Source organism: Copadichromis virginalis, linkage group LG14 (assembly GCF_057382275.1).
Source record: "Copadichromis virginalis isolate Kocher_CV1m ecotype Utaka linkage group LG14, C_Virginalis_male_GT1.1, whole genome shotgun sequence".
In the NCBI taxonomy this organism is placed as follows: Eukaryota; Metazoa; Chordata; class Actinopteri; order Cichliformes; family Cichlidae; genus Copadichromis; species Copadichromis virginalis.
Window position 1 is genome coordinate 17,695,473 of NC_140631.1, and position 20,824 is coordinate 17,716,296.

At 40.8% G+C, this 20,824-nt stretch overlaps 1 protein-coding gene across 5 annotated transcripts; it reads right to left on the reverse strand.

Annotated features, from left to right (window-relative positions):
* Positions 1–357: 357 nt before the first annotated feature.
* vmp1 (vacuole membrane protein 1) lies at positions 358–20,552 on the reverse strand. 5 transcript variants are annotated; one of them, XM_085429660.1, is made up of 12 exons: positions 20,485–20,552; positions 19,826–19,933; positions 19,439–19,571; positions 19,136–19,226; positions 17,744–17,854; positions 10,299–10,466; positions 9,986–10,117; positions 6,376–6,456; positions 6,124–6,240; positions 4,689–4,750; positions 1,855–1,954; positions 358–1,407 (listed from the first exon to the last, which is right to left on the reverse strand). In XM_085429660.1, exons 2-12 carry the CDS (start codon positions 19,902–19,904, stop codon positions 1,264–1,266), a joined length of 1,218 nt encoding a protein of 405 aa, XP_085285786.1. In that variant the 5' UTR covers positions 19,905–19,933; positions 20,485–20,552; the 3' UTR covers positions 358–1,263. The 5 variants fall into 5 exon arrangements, with proteins under 5 accessions (XP_085285786.1, XP_085285784.1, XP_085285785.1 ...); XM_085429658.1 differs by having other exon boundaries at positions 19,826–20,048; positions 20,485–20,510; XM_085429659.1 differs by lacking the exon at positions 20,485–20,552 and adding an exon at positions 20,370–20,478.
* Between the last annotated feature and the right edge of the window lie 272 nt (positions 20,553–20,824).

A 20,824-nucleotide genomic window follows, 5' to 3' on the forward strand; every position in this document is an offset into this window, starting at 1 on the left:
TGAAGGAATGCCAAACCACATGGTTGGAGAGTCTCAACCATGAGCTGAAGTCGGCCAGGATCTACAGAGTATGTTTAAGAGTCGGGAAGGCAGGCAAGCTGAGAAATAATCATCAAAAACCAAATTCTGGTCCTACCATGAAGGATGTCATGCGTCTGGTACTAAAAGCAGTCAAAATAAGTGTGTTAGGGCTGACGTGACACTTACCTTAAAGATGATCGTTTCAAAGAGACAATTACAAATCAAATCTTTTGTGTTGGGTCTTAAACCTAACAGTATTACACGGGGGGAGCCTCCATGGATGAACATTTCAGGAGAATCCAAACAAATGAGAGACTCAGTCTGGAGAAGAAGTGCCACGATTTCCATGTTTTATGTATGATCTGATCCCAGGTTCAAGTCAAATGTACAGAATAGAAATGGTACTAGTTAGCTGAGGGTACATCGTCACTTTACAAATGATATCGCCTTTTCTTGTGGGTTTTGGTTCAAATTGACTCATGTTCACACAGACCATAGAATAGAAATACATCTGAACATACCGTCAAAAAGATAGTAAGATATTTACACAATGTGCAAAACATCAATACCACATCATCTGACGTTGATATTGCTTTTTTCTCCCTCCTCCTCCTGCCATTTTTAAATGGACAATTCCAGAAACAAAAGACAAAATTGGTCTTACAGGACAAAAACCATGAAGTCAATGAAACCCTGAAAAGAAACACCATCCACAGCAGTTATCTTGGCAGCACACTGTACAGACAAATCAAGATCCATCCATACACAAAGGTTACAAAATTAAATAAAAATCAAGTCTATAAGTCAAGAGCTATATTCAAGGGAGGTCACGCCTTCCCGTCTTGCATAAGGCATAGCATCTGATGGGCACTGCCCTTACACAGCAGCAACCACCAAAGCGCTGCTTTACTTCTGAGGTCAATGAATGGGTTAATTTAAAGTAACTTGTTAAGATCAGCAGTAGAACCAATCGCGCCAGACACACCTAAAGAGTGAGATGAAGAAGAACTACAAAAACCTGAACGAGGAGACAGTAAACGGCACATACATCCTCAAAAAAAAAAGAAGAAAAAAGCGCGCGTACGCACACACCGACAAATTATGCCTGGTTTCTTGATCGTTCAGCCTCTTTGAGAATGGATGAGGGTGAGGTTAAGTTGTGAGTGGCTGTGGCCGAAAGTGGAGCTCTCAGCGGCAGCACAAACACAGTCACTTGGATGTTTGTACCGCTTTATTTCGCCATCACTTGGTTTTCTCCTCCGAGTGCCTCAGCTGCTGCAGCCTCTTGGCGTAGCTCTGAGCCATGGAGTTCACGATGGAAATGACAAAGTAGCAGACCATGACCAGCACCACCTTCTCAAACACCCACGACAGCCAGTTCTCATCCTGAAAAACCCCAAATTAGGGTGGATATGCTTTATTTTTTTTTTACCCTCGTACAAGCAAACAGTGAATATCAGCTAGACTGATAAAACCAGCCATTTACAACTGAAGGATATGCTAATAATTAAGAGACTGCTATGCACAGTTTGTCCACCAGAGGGCACTGACACATTTTATACAGTTATTAATTAATTACACTTATTGAGATCTATATATATCTATATCTCAATATCTGAATTTGCATCAACACTGCTTCCGAGTCTCTAGTGCATTGATTTAAAGGTAGTTAGGTAGATACTACAGCTTTTAATTTTACAGATTATATTAAACCTTGCCAAAAAAAAAAAAAAAAAAAAAAAATCTCATTCACTTAGTGGCTGCCCTTTAATAAATATACATATAAAGCTAATAGACCAAAAATAATGCATGGTAAAGTCTAAATCTTCTTACCGCTGGTGCACTTCCTCCAGCATGGTGCAGCTTGTTCCTTTGTGCTTCCAGGTACTGCCTGAAGGGCTTCTGGAGAGATGGCCCTAGTTTGGGCACCGACCTGACATGGCATACCCACAAAGCAGCAACAGATAAAAAGAACAAAGAAGAGAGAGAGAGAGAGGAGGTGGTGAAACATTTAGTTACTTACCCTTTAAGCAGCCTTCTTAGACATGGAAACCAAAACTTCAGATCCTGCACACTAAGCTATTCAAGTCTTCCCTTTCCCTGAACAATACTTTAGAGAAAAAAGAAAAAGAAAGAAGGTGGTCCTCGCTGATCCAGTCAAACAGCATTCAGGCCAGGCAACAACTGCTGAAGGCCCCATCCTACATGTGGGCCCTATCTTGGAGCTGCCACCTCCTCTAATTGTTACTGTGAGCAGGAGCAGGCAGCAGAGAGGAATGAAGCAGAAACTCCTCAACCCTCCTTTTATACCCTTTAGCTCTCTATAGGAGTCTGTGTCAGCCCCTTCACTGAGGAAGTGAGTCGACATGATGTCATCACCTTTACCAACATTGCTGCCTTCTGGATGGAAAGACATCTAATGAGGGCGTGCTAATGCCCTTATTAGGTAGTGAATTAGCTCACTGGGGGGGTGGGGGTGGTAGTCATTATTAATACAATTTTAACAATTCATGTCATAGACAGGTACTGGTACTGTAGTTTTACCACTGGGTCAGCAGCAGTACAGTTTGAAGAAGAATCGCTACATGACCTCAAACTTATCATTACCATGAAAAGAAAAATATACTGCAGGCTGTACTCACAGCCTTCCCACCGCATGAATTCAATTCTGGCCCTGGACAGGACCTAAACATGTTGTCTAGACCTGACTAGACTAAGCAAAAACATGAGCGATAACACACACACACACACACACACACACACACACACACACACACACACACACACACACACACACACACACACACACACATAAATGGGGACTGGGTAATTGCTGATATCACTTAAACCTAACTAGTTTTGTGTGATTCATTCTTGTTATCACTTTGACTTTACATGTAAGCACACATGAATTCACACAAACTGGAAAAGAAACATCCTGTATCAGCAAGGAAAAACTATCTGCACACATCATAGCGAGTCACTGAGAGTCATCTGTACAGCAGCAGCAACGTGGGAAAGAACCTTGAATTTCATTTTAAATCAGATAGTGTTTTTGGTAAAGTCAAAAAGAAGTTCCTATGAAGGAGGATACCGATTTTAAAACTAGCTAAAGGTGTGGGCCGCCTGCAGCCAACTTTGACCTTAGGTGAGCAGCGGGAAATCTTCTCTGTCAGTGTGAAAAAGTTAAATCACACATTTAATCGCTGAGATATCGTAATATAAGAAAAGTATGTCTCAGTTTTTGTCTTTTTTTTTTTTTTAATTGAATGGGTCTGGCCACGAAGCATACACCCGACCCATCTTTCAAATCTGGGGAAAAGGAGGACGTATTTGTTGGCTGCATTTGTCGGAGTCTTGTAATTTGGACAGCCTTCATCGCATCGCTGTGACATAATCGACCTACAAATGCGGCCTCCGAAGGATGCGGCCCCTGAATCTGGACACAGCTACGATACCGGAGACTGCTTCTTCTTCTTCTTCTTCGGCGTTTAACGGCAGCTGGCATCCTTGTAGATGCATTGCTACCATCCTCCATTTCAGTCCGTTATTACATTCTTAAATCCTACAACTTATTCCTGCATCTTTCAGGATCTTACAAAGCTTCAAACAAAAATTGTTAATTAGTTGTCGATGATTTTGATAGTCGACATAATCGTGACTAGTTGACTAATCATAGCAGCCCTATAATACATATGTACACACACGTATATAAATGTACTTCAATAGAACAAGCATTGGGGGCTTTCATAGGTACTTTCAGCAGCTCCCCTATTTCCCGAGGGGATCGACACAGTTGGATCCACATGTTGATTTAGTGCAGGTTTTATGCTTGATGCCGTTTCCTGACTGAGCTCTCCTCATTTTTAGGGACCAGCACTTTGAATGTGACCCATGAGACTGAATTCCTGTTTCCTCCTTATCTCAAACCGGATGCATTTTATTTGCAAGTGTTAACCACTACACCACAGACAGACTATTAGGGGGATTTTTTTTCTTTATTTCTTTGAATTTGTTTAAGATTTGAGACGTTTACATGACTGCGAGTCAATTTCCTTAAAAAAAAAAAAAAGTGCTGAGTTTGTCTCTTCTGACATCCCGTGCCTGACAAATTCCCTCCACATTATTAAAAAACAAAACGAAATTAAATTTAAAACTCAGCATCTTCAAAGAAAACTGAAACAGATGAATCCAGAGCCATGACCTACCTACCTACATACATACATTTATTAAAGTCTTATTACTTTCAAAAAAGCTTCTTCTACAACCTCTAACCGCCTCTTCTCTCAGTCACAGCTCAACTCAGTGAGTCAGATGAGCATGTTTGGATGGGACCTCACACGCCTGACCACCAATGCTCTAGCAGAGATGGATTGCACGTGTGGGGGGGAAGAAATACCTTGGTGTGTGTGTGTGGTGGTGGGGGTGAATCAAAAAGAAAAGAAGGAAAATGCGTGCACATACGATACGCCCCCGCAGTGAGAGCATTTATTCATACAGGATCCCCAATCAGTGTTCATAACGCATCTGAAAAAGTTTACAAATGTGCTGCCAACCACAAAACCAACGAAAGACAATGACTCCACCAAGTTTCTAATTAAAGCAGGCTTTCTCACACACACGCACATCAGTACAGGACAAAAAAAAAACAATTGAAAAAAACTTACCCGATGAGTGACACCATTTGCTCCACTATGTGCTTGCTAAAGGTGATGATAACGAAAAGTTTCTGAGGAACAAAAAAAAGAAATAAAAACATTGATGACTTTGCTTTGAAATTCAGGACAGCTGATAAAACAGAATTTTTTTTTTTTAAATTCTCAACTTTATTCATAAAGTCTCCTAAAATGTGTAGCATTTTCAAAAAACATTTGTTCCTTAAAATGCACTTTTTTTTTATAAAAAAAACAACAAAAAAAAAAAATTTTGGCAGAAAGATGCGTTTAGATTCTTAATTTTAGTGACACAACTCTGAGAAATTGAGGCCACATCTGACATTGTTCACAGACACCCTAATTATGAAACTCAAACCTGGCGGTAACCTAAATTTTGGTCTGTGTGAGGGGTTTTGTGTGGTTTTCAAAGCACCCAAGTGGAGGGGTTCCAAAAAAAACAACAAAAAACTCACTTTTTTTCCCTTCTCCCCCTGGTCCTGAAACTGATCAGCTCTAAAACGGCATGACACATGGCCCCCTGGACAAAATCAGACAGGATATGGCATCCAACGTCCATGAGGTTCAAGGTACAGAATTGGGGGGGAGGGAAAAAAAAAAGGACAAAAGACTCTCCCCCCTGTAGCCTCTTACAGTCTGCTCAATTTCCTTCTCTTCCCTCACATCCACTCTACATCCTTCATTACCCCCACTGCCTCAAGTCCTCTTTGTCTGAAAGGTCTCATAGTGAGATCATTGGCTGGTACCACCAAGAGATTGATAGGCTTTAGTTTGTTGAAACACTCAACAGTGTGCCTCAGACGCAGACAGCCCCTTGCAGTCTGAGCTTACATTAGTCACTAGTATGGTAGACTCAACAATACCCTCCGTAATTAAGTTGTGTTTTTTGTTTTTTTTTGGATCTAGTGCATTTTTAAAAATCCAAACTCTTGTTAAATGCTTCTTAAAAGCTTCCCTCCTTTCATCTGGAGTAAGTTTATGTGGCGTGGCATGCATCTGAAAGCTCAAACCAGAATAAGGAATCCCCGAAGGGGAAAAAAAAAAAAAAAAAAGAGCGCCATCAGAAACAGTTAACCAGAAGTGTCCAATTAGGACTTTCTCATAGTCGCCACCTCATGATTTAAACACTGAGGCTTGATCTTTCCCACACGTTTTAGGCTTGTGGGGATTGTTCAAAGGGTATCACTCAGCAGTGGATAACCGTTTTTTTCCTATGAGAGGATTTCTGAGATGCATTATTACACTGCGGACAGAGAAGCGCGACGACATGAAACAAAAGATGAATCATATTTGAAGGCAAGATGCTGCAAGTACGTGGGCCTGTGGGGCTTATGTTAAAAAAAGGAAAAAACATGCTGTTGTTTGAGGTAAACCGTCTCTCTGCAAGGTTTAAACCACCTCTGATCAATGCTTCCACTGTGCTGCTGACCTGTATGTGCATCTTGATGATGGCTTTCCCAATCAGAGTTGCTCCAAAGAAGGTCCAGAAAGGAACCAGGAAATGGCCGCAGGTTATTCCAGCCAGGTCGAAGAGAGGATTAGGAATCTGAAAATGGGCACATTAGATCGTAGTGATTCGTCGTCTGGGCACGAACATTAATTTGTTCGTAACAAACTCAGTTTAAAAGTTAAAAAAAGATAATAAAATAATTTTAAAAAGGCCTGAAAACTTCCTACTCACTGAGGCACAAGCCAAGATGCCAAAGAATCCCACTTTCTGCACCATGTGCTGCACTCCCAGTTTTGCTCTTGTAACAAAATCCTGCAAAACAACAACAACAACAAGTGAATAAAGTGATTGTAAGTGCATCAATGGCTGCCAGGCAGGGATTGTTATTTTAAGCTGCCGGGTTTTTAATTCTTGTTACACTTCCCTGCATCAAAGATTTCACATGTACACATACACATCTCTGAACACACAACCACTCTTGTTTTCTTAAAATAACCACTCTGTACTTTTTGCAAATGTGTGTACTTTTTTTTTTTTTTTTTTTAAACCAAACCAAATGTTTTAACAGTGCCGCCGTCTCCAGTGTTATTACAAGGAGCAATAGAGTACTGATACCTGCTATTTTAGAGCAATTTAAGACTTTCTCTGAGGTTTGGTGAATTTGGTACAAAAGTGCAGAGGACCTTTTGGTTTTTTTCTGAGAGGCTGAAACATCTGTGGCTATATTGTGAAGATCTGAGATAGAGGAAAAACATCAAAGGCACAAGAAGCCAGTGTAAAAAACAAAACAAAAAAAAAAAAAAAAACTGGCACCATGTGTGTTTATTTTCAACAAAAAGTCAAATTTAAGTTTAGTTTTTAATCTTCTATAACTAAGAAAGCACCAAAGTACCGAGGTTGATAAAAACTAAGTCCTTTTTTCATGTTCGTTTCAGTGCAACCGTTCATAAAAACTGCATCCTGAGTCTTCAATGCTGTTACCCTTTATAAGGCTTATAATGCACCCACCGAAACAATTACCGTATTTTTCACACTTAAACTCGTAACTTTTCTGAAAAAAATCGACAGTGCATGCATTATGTATGAATTCTGGTTGTGCTTACTGACCTCAAACCGGTTTTACTTGGTACACGGCGCTCAAAAATCTGTCATAAAATGTTTTAGTATGATTTTGGTAAGCTATGAAGCCGCACTGCTTGATGGATTGTTGGAGCATTAGGGCTACCGTAGTCAGGAGCCTCACGGAGTAATCTGGGTCCAAAACTCCATCCGCTTCAGGTCCCAAAGTCACTACGACATCACTGAGAGTTAAAAACTGTCTAAATTCTTTCATCTTTAATAAAATGATCAGTGTTGCTGCTTTACCAGGTGTAACAATTAAGTTTAACATGCAGGCATCCATGAAAACAGGATTTATTAAATTTAATTGAGTTAGAAGTTAGCAGGAAGTTAGCTCGCTAGTTTCCACCTAAACATGATATAGCATGTTCTGACTGAGAGATTTCTGAAAAAATTAAAACGTACAGCTCTGCTATCACTTCCAACATAAATGAAGACAGAAACCTAACAGCAGTGACTTTTGTAGGGTTACTGAAATTGGACTAGTTAGTATATAATGATGTGCTACGTGATCGCTAGCGACACAGCTATGTTAGCATAATATAAACACAGTAAAGCTGGAGGATGAACGCCAACTTTTTCCCACTCGATAAAAGTTAACGTGAGGGTTCCCGATGGTTAGGGACAAATGCAATCGCATGGCAGGATGCTGTAAACGGACCAAACTTCAGTCAGGAGAACAACTGAGATAATCCATCCACAATACGAGGTTAGTCATTAATATACTGCAGCAACATGGGAATAGAGCAGCTGCGTGAGAATTCAACATGAATTAATGGTACAGAAGTGGAGGAAGCAAGAAGAATGAGTTGAGTAAAGTTTAATGCGCCTTATAATCCGGTGCACCTTATGGTCAAAAATACGGTACTGGTGATATAATAAGACTTTTGGTAAAAACTTTTGTGTTCAGAACATCAGAAAAAAGGAAGCACCATGTTTCTCTAAAGGCTTAAACAGGTGCTCATCAGTAGGGTGAACACAAGCCTTATATAAATAAATAACGATGTAGATTTCCTGCTAATTCAGGCATAACGTGTATTGACTCCAAGTCTTCCTCAGTGTTTTGGTCATTTTTATGTAAATCAATTCATCATATATGGTTCTTCTCCTGATATTGGATGAGCAACTCTAAAGCACTGCCTCCTGCGGTATGCACAGATCTGTAAACAAGCAAATTCTTCTCATCTTCAACCAACCTTTCACCACTTGCCTGGATGCAGCTCGAACATGTCTGCTCAGATTCAATTTGCTCACTGCAATACTACAACACTGCACACAAAGGCAGGTTTTACCACATTTAGGGACATGCGTTTCCATTTTTGTCACACTCAGTCTTTTTTCTTCTTCTTTGGTATCCATTCCAATTACTGTTTTATGTTAATGGGTCTTTGCAGTGCTTCTCAGAATGCCCCTGACACACACCTAAGTGTATATGTCCTGAACAAAACAACACCCTGTGAAGATGACCTTGTCAGCTGAGAGCCACTGAAGTGGGACTAGGTGATGGAGACAATGGACACCATTTCTCTAATTTCTGTTCTGCTTACTCAGCCTCTGATCTCAGCAGTCTCCAGTCATGTGAACTCAGTTCCTGACAGCGCTGCCTGTCATTCAAATTAGAGGCCGGTGAAAAGAGAGACGGAGGGAGGCAGCGAGAGAGCAAAGCCCGAGGGATGATTAAAGAGGGAGCTGTGCTCAGGGTGACTCACCCACGAACACACAGATTTACTGGAAGTGCAAGAAGGGCGGGGCTTCACTGAAGTCACGTGCCACTTTGAGACCAATCACTGGACAGTGGCTTTGTGGTCAGTTGCACATTATGAAATTAAACCATATTAAATAAGATCATATCGTATTGAGTCTGTGGGCACCGTGTAAGCAGCTACATTAAAATAAATCCGAACAGATGTATAGATAGATAGTCCAATATTGAGTGTAACTGCTTTGCTCTTGCAGTACAAGGCAGGCTGGATGACTTTGGGCCCCTGTTCAAACCAAATATAACTTATTTGGAAAGAATTATAACTTTATTTGTACAGTGCTTTTTAAAACACACTGTTACAAAGTGCTTCACAGTTTGAATAAAACCGCACATTAAAAATAAGAATACATGTTCCAGCACGCAGACCTTCATGCCAACATGCACACTTCCATAAACACATTAGAAGTGAACAAAAGCCAAAAATAATGGGAGAAAGATTAAGAAAAAGCTAACCTACAAAACGGCAGTCATTTAAAACAAACCGCAGATTTAGCCGGCCTTAAGAGCTGCAACCTTAAAAGCGTGATCGCCTCTGGTTTTAAAAAAAGGAACATGGAACAGCTAAGCGAGCCCGATCAGATGATCTGAGAGGCCAGCTGCTGTTGTAAGGTCTCAGATGCCAGAGCCCGGCCATGTAGGGCTTGACCTGTCAATTTTTAAATGGATTCTGAATTTTACTGGAAGCCCGTGAAATGAAGCAAGAATAGGGGTGATAAGGGAGCGCTGGCTAATTTTTGTGAGCGGGAAAGAAGCATTAAAAAAACAAAAACAAAAATGGAAGCCATACTCAATTAAATAATAAGTGATATAACTTAAATGTCGCCTTTTTAGGTTTCTCGAAATCACATTTATCGAAATGCATATCTGAGCATAATCCTTCTTTAATCTTTAAATATTCTTGATGTTCACACCAGTGCACATCCTAGGACCTAACACTTTACGAAAACAAGTGCTTCTGACCTGAGCACCCTCGGCCTGCTCCAACATCTCCTCAAATTCCTCGTAGTCCTCATCGTCTGGATCAGCTCCCGACTGACGAGCCGCTCTGGCCATGAAATAAGGAGGCAGCTCTCCGATGGCGGTGCCGGCACCCTAAACATAAACAGAACATTTTATGTTTGCGATAACTCAGTTATGCATCAAACTACTTGGTGAAAGATTAGATATACTTTGGATTTATGCACAAACGAGACCAACACAGCCCTGAAAAAGCATCTTTGGTGTGCGTCAGGGTGGATAACTCTAGTGTATCTTTATTCAAGCTAACACTCACCCACATACAGGCCTCCAGTCGGACCTTTGACATGATTGAGAAGAGGGAGATTGCGTCCTCCACTCCTCCATCTTCGGGACAAACAATCTGGTCTGGGTAGGGAGGCTCTGGGAAGTCTGTGGACCCACACTCGTATGCTGCCAGGGTTACTGAAGCTATATGAGGGCCCTGAGAGGAGCGAGACAGATGGAAAATAAGCCAAGTTACATCAACCCTTTACATCTTTGAAACCCTTGAAGCTCCTTTCTGAACTGAGTGGTTTCTGTCATATTGCAGCCATGCTTACAGAACAAAATGACTGAGTGTGTATCAGACGTTAGTGAGGGTGGTCTCTGTCCATGTGGCAACCCTTGGAAAAATCCATGATAGAGATCTTCACTGACTCATAACTCATTAAAAAGGACAGGGGAGGTCATCAACTGTCTTTATGATGAAAAATGCTCAAAAGAACATGAACGTAAGGTCATAGTGTGAGCAAAAGGCTACTCAAAAGACTCTCGAACAGCAAAGTTAAGGGCTAAAGATTGATTTTCTTTATATTTTAATTATTAGTCTGTGTCAACTTCAGCCTTTCAAACAGGAGCAGATATTTCATATTGCAGTCGTGCAATATATCTCTCTTCAACTAAAGTTGTCGTTGTTGTTCAAAGTCCTTCCAAAAGGTGTTGATTGTGATCTTTTTGTGGCCTGCAGTTTGCAGTAATGTTTGCAGTAATTTAAGCTGCTGTTGTATTGTTAAACACAGCTTGCGAGTGCTACATTGTAAGCAACAAACACAAAGCACCAGCAGCTGAGTCATGCCGCCACTCTGGCAGGTAGCTATGTCATCACTTATCACTGTCGAGGCGGTTAGGTTGAGCCACCTGGCCTCAGTAACAGTTGGGCAACCTGCAACCACAACATAGCTACTTCATTATGCTTCTTTGAGGTGAAACAGGCAACAGTGACAGTAGATGGACAGCGCACAATTAGTCTGTGCTGACTGCAAATGCTTCATCATGGTAACTCTCCACCCACTCAGAGTATGAGCACACAGGAGGCTTCTTTAGTTTACACAAGACACTCCCTTTTCATCCAAGCAGGACTTCATTTAACATTAGCCCTTTGTGAGACAACAAGACACTGTTACCAAGGAGGAAAACACACCTAAGCTCTTAACATTCAGACACGCTTGTTTGATAGGAGCTGTAGCAGCACCGGCACTGCTCTCTTTGTTCATTCGCATCAACAGAAGTCATTCAGGATCTATCAAACAGTTCTTTGCTTCATCACTGGTCTGCAGTGATGAAGGTCTCTGTGCATGGAACAAACATACATGACATTATTTTCTGTTTAAACCACTAGTGGTATTCAGTGTGTAAAAGGTGGTTAGGAATATGATGCAGCAGGAAGGGCCATAGGTTACTTTTAACTCTGGCCTAGTAAACGAGTTCAACAAATTTCATTAAAAAGCAAAAAGTCCTACAGTGAAATGTTGACCTGATGGTAGCGGGTGTGGTCATGTTTAATCCTGAGGGATGATGAGCAACCACAATAACTTAAGGGGAAAGCCAAACATTCAAATATCCCTGTGTTTGGGTTCAATTATGTGAGATTCTGGTTGAAAGTGGAATGAATTCACCCAAAAATTGGGAAACAATCTCAGTTAATCATGAAAAATTCCTGAGAAGATTGCCAAAGGGGTGAACTGACAAAGCAGTGCATCGACGTAAATGAAAACCTTTTTCATTTAAATTATTGGTCTCCTAAAATTTAAATTCTCAATTCAGACATGTATAAGTACAGGCATCATGAGGATGAGTCATTTAAGCACAACATAAAGACTAGAACCCAGTGTTTGCTTGGCAACACATCCAAAAACATCATGATGAAGAGTAAGCTCATACTGGTGAGTTACTCCCCTCACCCGGTGGATCAGTGACCTCATGCTCTCTATGTGGCCATGTGTTAATGCTTCAGGCTTGAAGTAAATTCCGTGTAATTCTTCTGGTGGGAAATGTGGTTTTTCTTCAAAAACAATATTACACATTTTCCGTCTATGGTTGGTATTAACGTTGAACAGAGACGTGTGACAGAAGTTTCTGCAATGTGAATGACTGAAATTAGTCAGATCTATCAACACGGCACACTCCGTTTCCATCTCGGGTCTAACATCGCAGCTACTTAAACCTATTTTTGTGGTGCAGGGGTATTCCCTCGATCACCCACACTTCTTAAGAGCTTTACAACTGTGTCAGTCCCACACTCGGTGCTTGCTGACTGGCCAATTTTAAGTCTACTGCAGCGCTCACTGGAGTGAAACGGTTTCATGCCATGATGCCAGACAAATCAAACTGAACAGAGCGGACAGATTCAAAAGGTACAAGCACTCAGAGCATGAGCTAAACTTTAGCAAACTAAGAGACAGGAAATAATCTCCATATGAGCAGTGGGCTCACGTCAAGTGACAACAATGTAAAGAATGCTTCACCATTTCTGTGAAAAATTACAAAATATCAGAGGAATTTGGAGAATTAGGCACTCTCAATGAAGCCAATCAGGACAAACAATGAAAGCAACAAGGGGAGCGCGACAGTCAACAATAATTCCATGTGTCAATGCACAAGAATCCTTTCCAACCAAACAACCTGAACAAACAGACTTGATATAAGATATTACAAAGATGGCAGAGGACGAAAGCTCCAATAAGAGAGAATGATTCAATATATGAAGTGAAATAAGCTAAATAGATGCCTGGGCTGGAACGTGAGACACTGCTGACAGATTGCAGGAGATTCATACCAGCGTTTGATGGGTTACTCATTAGGATTGCCCCACAGCTATGGGGCAATTCTGTTGCAATTAACTTTATCTTGCATATTTGTATCATGCTTTCACAATACACTGTGTCATGCTCTGCAGAACAGAGTACTAGAACAGAGTTCATAAACAATCCATATGCAGCAGTTTCATACCTATGCAGAGAAAAAGACCAATACCCAGTCTGATGACGTGTTTAGTATATTATGAACAGGTACAGAAATAAAAATTACACGTGTAACCCAATAAAGGGATCTGGTACGCAGCAAATTTCATTAATCACCGGTGTGCTCTGGTGGTGATAGCGAATTCACAGAATCTTAGATTCCCAGCTCTTGTTTTGCTTCCATTATTCCTGACCGCAAGAGATGGTATTCGATTACTTATCAACTTCATTGGTATGACTTCAATAAAACAAGGTCATGATGAATTTGCATTCACCACAGTGCAGTTGCGGAGTGAAGGACCAGAAGAAACTGTTGTAACCACAATGTGAATGGCAACATTAACTTTACAGAAGTGGGCGAAGGTACAACAGGAAGTCCAAGCAGCTGTGGTACAGATGTCAGTCAGTGGAACATCTTTCAAGGTAATGTAAAATGTCATTGGTAGAAGAGACGTTTTACATTATGCCCCATTATGCTTGCCGCTTTAGTCTTATCAGACATAAACAGGGAAGTCCCCATTTATACTAGTGCTGATGGCATCAGTGCAGTATTCTCCTAAACAACAGGCGTCACCATTCAGGTAAAACCTCCACAGCAGCACTGGTAAACGTGTTGAATCAGTCAAAACCGGGAGCAAAGAAACGGCAGAGGTTTTGGCAAAGTTGTCTCCAAAAGTCTCATCTTTTCAAGAAAAACTCACGAGGTGAGGCTCATATCAGGAGTCCTTGAGCTTCCATGCAGGACAGGCTGGATCTGGTGCTTAGATAGTTGATACAATACATGGTCAACGTGTTATTGGACTGAGCACGGAAATGCCTGAGGGCCAAGTATACAACCCATAGCTCCAGCACACCGATGCGAAGCAGCCTCCGATCCTACACACTGTCCTGTGCTTCCATACTGCCTTTGCTAACTAAGAGGAAGGCATCTGTAAACATCACCTCTTGGCCTGGAGGGAAGGTGATCCCAAAAGAATACTACAACAGTGGAAAGCCCAGACTGCCACTGACCTGCTTTGGTACCTCTTTGGAATCGAAGTCCAAGGTGTTGATGAAATGAGGTGTAGTGGGATGACTGCAGCTGCCGCTGTAAGTTTCCCCAGCAACCAAAGGAAAACACTGAATTTGAGCCTTGAACTTCTTTGAAAACAAGAAAAAGGCTGAGAATGTAATCCACCCTCTGGAGGAAACAAAATGAGGGCATTTGCCTCAGTACAAATGTGGGCAATTCCTTGAAAACAATCCGACACCGATGACAATCTGCTGACATGGTATCAAATAACACAAAGTTTACCGTGAGCCCTAACTGGGACATATGGACGAGAGAAGAGTTCTGTCCGAGACAGTGTTCATTTTGTTTACTGATATTTTTCTTTAACTGTTTTTTCCTGATAAAAACAAGACAATACTACATAAAAACAAATGCATGAGGACAAAAAACTGTGATGAAATATACCGACACTGTCATCGACAAATAAAAACCAGATGAAAATGTTCTGGAGAAAAGAGATGCAATCACAATTGATTAATTTGTTTAGCGAGGCAGGTCGAGTTTGGAGGTTATCCAATCAAAAGAAATCTCCTTGTGCAGCAAGGTTAGCGGGCACAATTTGATCTACCACCGAATAACAGGATGTGGTGGGGCCCTCCCATGTCCTCCGTTTCATATGAAAACGCGGCAAAACATGAAACATCTTCTTTTCTCTTCCGTTGACATCTGGACATATTTCACATTTGATATCAAAGAAAAGAAGATGCTTTGTTAACAAACTTCTCACACCCTACAAATTAGTAAACCAAATCAACTTCAGATTTGTTCTATGATAATCTTATGATATTTAGTTGCCTAAAACTTCAAAAAATAAAGAATTTAGATGCCTAAATTATAACTAAAACTAAATTTTATTTTTGTCAAAATAAAAAAAAACTATGACTAAGACCACCTGCTCCCAAGTTAAGGTGCATATATCAACCCACCATCCACAGATGGAAAAAATGCACGTGGCTTTGGCCTGCAGAGGGAAAGTGCACCTGGTTGTAAAGACACTGCATCTTTGTCATGTCGGCTTGCAAAAGAAGGCAAATCAGACAAGTGACTTCTCTCATCAGCTGTTTGGAGTCGTGGTTCTGAAGGAGTGGTGACAACAGCAGCAGAGAGTCTGCTGGACAGCAAGTTAAGGAGAAAAAGCCCTTAATCTAATAACCTATGGCAAACTATAAGGCCAGTGTTATAGAAGAGCTTAAGTGCAAACAGTTCCCAAACATAAAGGGATAAGGCCCCCTAATGAGTGAGTATGGATTGATGAGGAGTTCATGCTTCTCCCATTTCTAGTTAACGCCGCTGTCAATCATACTCGACTAATGTAAAGCATCATCCACGTTGAGCAACACACAGTTGGGATTTTGGAGGTTGAATTGGATGAAAGCCCCTCTCTGTAGGTTCTCTGTAGGCAAATACCTCCACAAATAGACACAATCATAAACTATAAAATAAGCAGGAGAGCCTACAGAACCTCTTCGGCTGAAGGATCAGCAAACTTCTTGGTAGAGATAGGCTGTAGGTATGAAACCTCTGGAGGATGGAGAGTAGCTCCAAATGAGAGGATGGAAAGCTACCAGCAAAGACCGTAAGCAACCTATGCTATACTTAAAGACAAGAAAATTAAATTGCTGGGTGCCAGACCCTAATATCAGTTTGCTTGGATCACTGTGGGTCACACAGGTGACACATGTGACTGCATATGTAATCAACAGATATCCAGGTATTACATAGCATCTCTGGCGACCAGGAAGAAGGAAATAAAACCTGAAGTATGCCTTCTTTATAAAAGTGTCCTATATATACACAAGCAGACATGAGGTCCTGTGCTGCTGCCAGTGCCATGCAGGTAAATAATTTAGTGCCCAACAGTTTATGAAAATGAATGCAAGATGTTGAAGGAAATAAGGGTGAACAATTATCCAAACAAAACAAATCCCTACTGTAATGTGATTAAAGAAAAAAGAAGTCAATCTCTTGAGGAACAAGTCAAACTCCTCTGCGGTGGAGTAATCTGAATTCCTTTTTTTTGGTCTAGACACAATGTTTCATGACTTGACTTTTGGTACATAAGGACAAGTTATTATGAAAACCAGAGCTGTTTAATATTCTCACTGCAAAAGAAAAGCACAATACACAACCCCACACAGAGTATATGGCACGAGCCACTGCTGCTACGTCATTATTGTTGCACACAGTATGTAAAGAAGCAGAGCACTAGACAGCTGTAAAGAATTAATGGAGGGAGTGTACACCATTTCTTTAAAAAAAAAGAAGAAGAAGAAAAAGGGGAAGGTCACAGTTACATCTTTTCCCATTATTTCATTATAATGGAAATGGCTGACTCAGCTGAACCACATCGGCACATGTTCTGCAGCACAGAAGCCACATCATCAGCCTGAAGCGGACTTTGGTGGAGAATTTCTTCCTCTCTTTCATTTTGCTAAATTCTCCTTTTAGCCACAACCAAAGACCAATGACGCATGTTCATGGTGACTCAGTGTGACAGTCACTCTGTGACTGCCTGTCAGGGGAAAATTACACCACTCACACAAAGCCTTCGACAGACGTGTGACAAACGTGTGACGTTAGAAGAAACACAGGGCTCATGGCTCGGTGTGGACTATGACGCCATCCTCTGGTGAGTACAGGAACAAACGGACAGCGATTTTGCAGAATTCTGCAAATGTAGCATTTTTGTAAGAAAATCGCTAACTGTTAAGGTAAATTATATTCTGACCCATGCTGAGCATAACCAACCAGATAATGTCGGTAATCAATTTCTCTTTACATTTTGTAGCCTTTAGTCAGGCCAATATTCAGTAAAACTCAGCTAACTCAATCTAGACCAGAAATGATTAACACAAGTGGAATTAAATTACATTTCTTCAAATTTGGAATATGGTTACATCTTTTCCCACAGTTTGGTGGTTTACACATTCACTTAGGTCACTGGTTCAATTCCAGCATGAAGAAGGGCATCTGGTGTAAAACTCAAATCAAACACGTAGCGCTACCTGCCATAGTGTGACAAAGGAGAAGCAGCTTTATTCTGAACTGTAAAATAACGACAGGGAGTAGGATCTGTACAGACAGGTAAAGCTGAATGACTCTCGCTTACAGGTATTCCCTGCTCCTTTTGCAAATGTTAAATTTATATTTTTCAATATATGTTTTTAAGCTTTTGCCAGTTTGCAAGTTACAACTATCCCTGCTCTCAAAATTCCTACTATGACTACACTTTGTTCTTAATGGTGCGTAGCCACGCTTTGTTTCATATCAGTGAGTACTGTTTCACGCCTAAAACAGTCTGTTGTCTATGCATATAAAACCTGTTCAGTCTAAATATAAACCATGTCATTGTTATTGCCTCTGTTATCTACCTTTACTTCAGTAAAGGTATTTTGCATCTGCATTTCCATACGGCTGATGCTATCTTACCAGGTAGAGAAGGAAGGTGTGCAGACCAGTTCCAAGGCCCACTGAAGACAGGATCCCAAGGCCTACCCAGTAGGCACACCATAGGAACTTCTTTTCCAGATACTGAACATACTGCAAAGGAAAAAAAAATTGAAGAAAATTAACTATATACATAAATCAGACAAGGGGAAGGGCAGGGTAGTCACCAGCGTCTAAAAGATCAGATGATGATCTTTCAAGGTAAAATCTAAAAAGTTGAGTGAAAATCTTCCCTTCAGGATTAGCTGAATATCTGTTATCACATAAGGTCTGCATGTGTTGTCTGGACACACAGGAAGTCACTGTTACTTAAGTGTAAAAGGCCTGAATCACAACTTCCTGTTTTCGCTTCCATTGAATTCTGAAAATTTGGACCATAACTGATGATTTATACGTCAGCTTTAAAAATAATCGAGTGAAGTTTATAAAGAGTGAAAACAAAAGTCAGTCACCATCAGTCATATCGCCGCTTCTCCTGATGCTGATGTGGAATGACTGATGGACAGAGTGGGTGGCTACTGTCTAAGGCCTGATTTTCAGAGTAGTTGCAGAGTGGTTTGAGGTTACATTGTGCGTATGCCATAAATGTCCGACTGATGCATAAACTCCCAGTAAGATGGTAAGGTTTACTTAAATGTGCCAAAGAGAAAGGCTCCACAATCATAAATGAGGCAAACATAAGAAAGAGAATCTTCATTTGGCTCTTGCAAAACATATACCTTGTATTTTGTATGAAGTGCCCAAATCAGATTGTCCACAATTAAAAAGTGTCACATTGCTCACCTCTACAATAAATGATACAAAAAGTTAATCTTTTTTAGGCGTTTAATAACTACATTGGTTTATTTATTTAAAAAAAGCATTAGACCAATATTCATTACACTCCGTTTACAGGGAAATTCTGTCTTAACAGTTATTGCTGCACAGTTACAATGAAAACAATATGTTTTTCGATCCCATTACCTTATTTTACATTAATATTTGTGATTTTGACATATTTAAATTTGCTTTATTCTTGGGTTATTTTTTCCCCCTGCTCATTTCCTATGTTTGACCTGCTGTTCTAGGTAAATGATTACGCCATTCTCAGTTGGTTCTAGGAAGCCCTGAAGGACTGTAGTGTTTTAACTGAACCGTGACAGACCGTTGCACAGATGAATTTGTAAACAGAACATTCAGACAGATGACTACATGATCAAGGGTTACCTGACAACAGTGCACACTGCATTATCTCACAATGCAAAGTTTATTCTTGGAAAAGTCTCGAGCAGGATAAAAAGTGACTCATCGTTAACCTTTAAACTTGCCGATGACAAAATAACTGATTAGCTGATTCTTAACGTCTCTAAGAAAGCAAAACAAGTCGAGGCTTACTTGCTGGTGTTCTCCCTCAGTTGAGTATGCGATGGAAAAGAGAGAGCATAACACCAAACACAGGAAAACTATGCCTCTCCGCTGCCAAAGCCTGAATCGGGAAGCAAGAAAACACAATCATATCCCCTTCCATTCTTTCCCCCCTTAAATTTAAGTGTCTCTGGTCTCAATAAAATGCACAAATCCACCTTCTGGGGCATAAGTACTTTTTTTTGATACAGCAGCTTAAATCACAGGGTATGTCCAACCAGGAGACAGCTTCATTTTAAGAAAAGAATCCAGGAAAAACCTTTAATGTCTTACTTAAACGTCCACTCCTTTAGCTTAAGGAGCGTCTCCAGGAGAAAGTAATGCAAAGTGGTAACAGGTCTCCTCCATAGCACCAGAGACAGGCGCTCTTCCTTATCCTTCTGTCTCCTCTCTCTTAATGACAAGTCTGGAGAATAAAACGAAAGAAAATCACTTTGACACTCTGTAATACTTACAGACACAACACTTATTGCCACTTCTTGAATTGGTAATGCTAAATGCATAATACATGTACTCTGTAATGTACTTGTTTGCACCTATGGAAAGTGAAAATCACCCATAGTGAATCAGTGTGAGTGTTTATAAAGCGTGAATGCCATAAGGTGATAGGTGCAGTTCTGTGTCAAAGGTTACACAACAGATACAACTGATAGAGTTTACCTGCGGATTTCCCATTCAGTTTGTCTTTAGCTCCTGCGCGTTTCTGAGGCTGCTCACAGCTTGCTCCATTAGCTGCCATGTCAATCACCGTCTGGCAAGTCAGGCAGTCTAGGACGAGAGAGGAGCACGACAAGTAGGAGTTGGAGTTTCCCGTGTCCCCGTTTCTGAACGGCTAAGAGATTACAGCAGGGATTGTGTAGAAACTGGAACTCCTTATCAGCAGCTGTCAACCAATAAACTATCAGTTAGTGCGAACCTTTCGTTCACACGCCGGTTAGCTGACATTCAAATTCAAAGACAGAGATATAGCACAGAAAGCAACGAGGCGACTGTGAAACTATTACAGACTGCTTTACGAGGGCGAAGGCTACAGCTGACGTGAGCTGTCGTCTTTCCGTAGGTCAGTCTGTAAGTAGATATGGTGCTAAATACGTGCATAACCCTCCACATGCTAACCGGCTAGCCAAAATACTAACGACCGAGCTAGTGACGTCTGTACCTCAAAATCAGGCGTTTAAACTCAATAACGAGTTCCCTTACTCACCGAGAAACGTCTAAAACAACTTGTTGCCGCTATACTGTTGTAGTAATGAGAAAAGACACACGTTACACAGGAGAGAAACAGGGGAATGTTTGTTAAAATTACATGACATCTGTACCTTGTTCCTGTCCTCTTTACCCGGAAACAAACGCAGGCACTGTCAAAGTAAAACCAGCACTACTGTGCACCACTGGGGGGAAAAGGCTGTAGAAAAAGTTTTTGTTTACATTATGTTGTAATTAATTAACTGAGTAAATGTGGGAGCGATTCATGGTGTAATGACAGTATTATAATAACTTACGATGAAATCACATGCTTCACTTCATAAGCGAATACTTTTATTGTGAAATAGATGTAAAAGTCCATTTCCGTTCCTTGTGAGGAGCAGTCCAATGGGAGGTTGCCAGATTTGCCGAAACAGGGTTGGAGGTGGTAACTGTTATACTATCACTATAAAC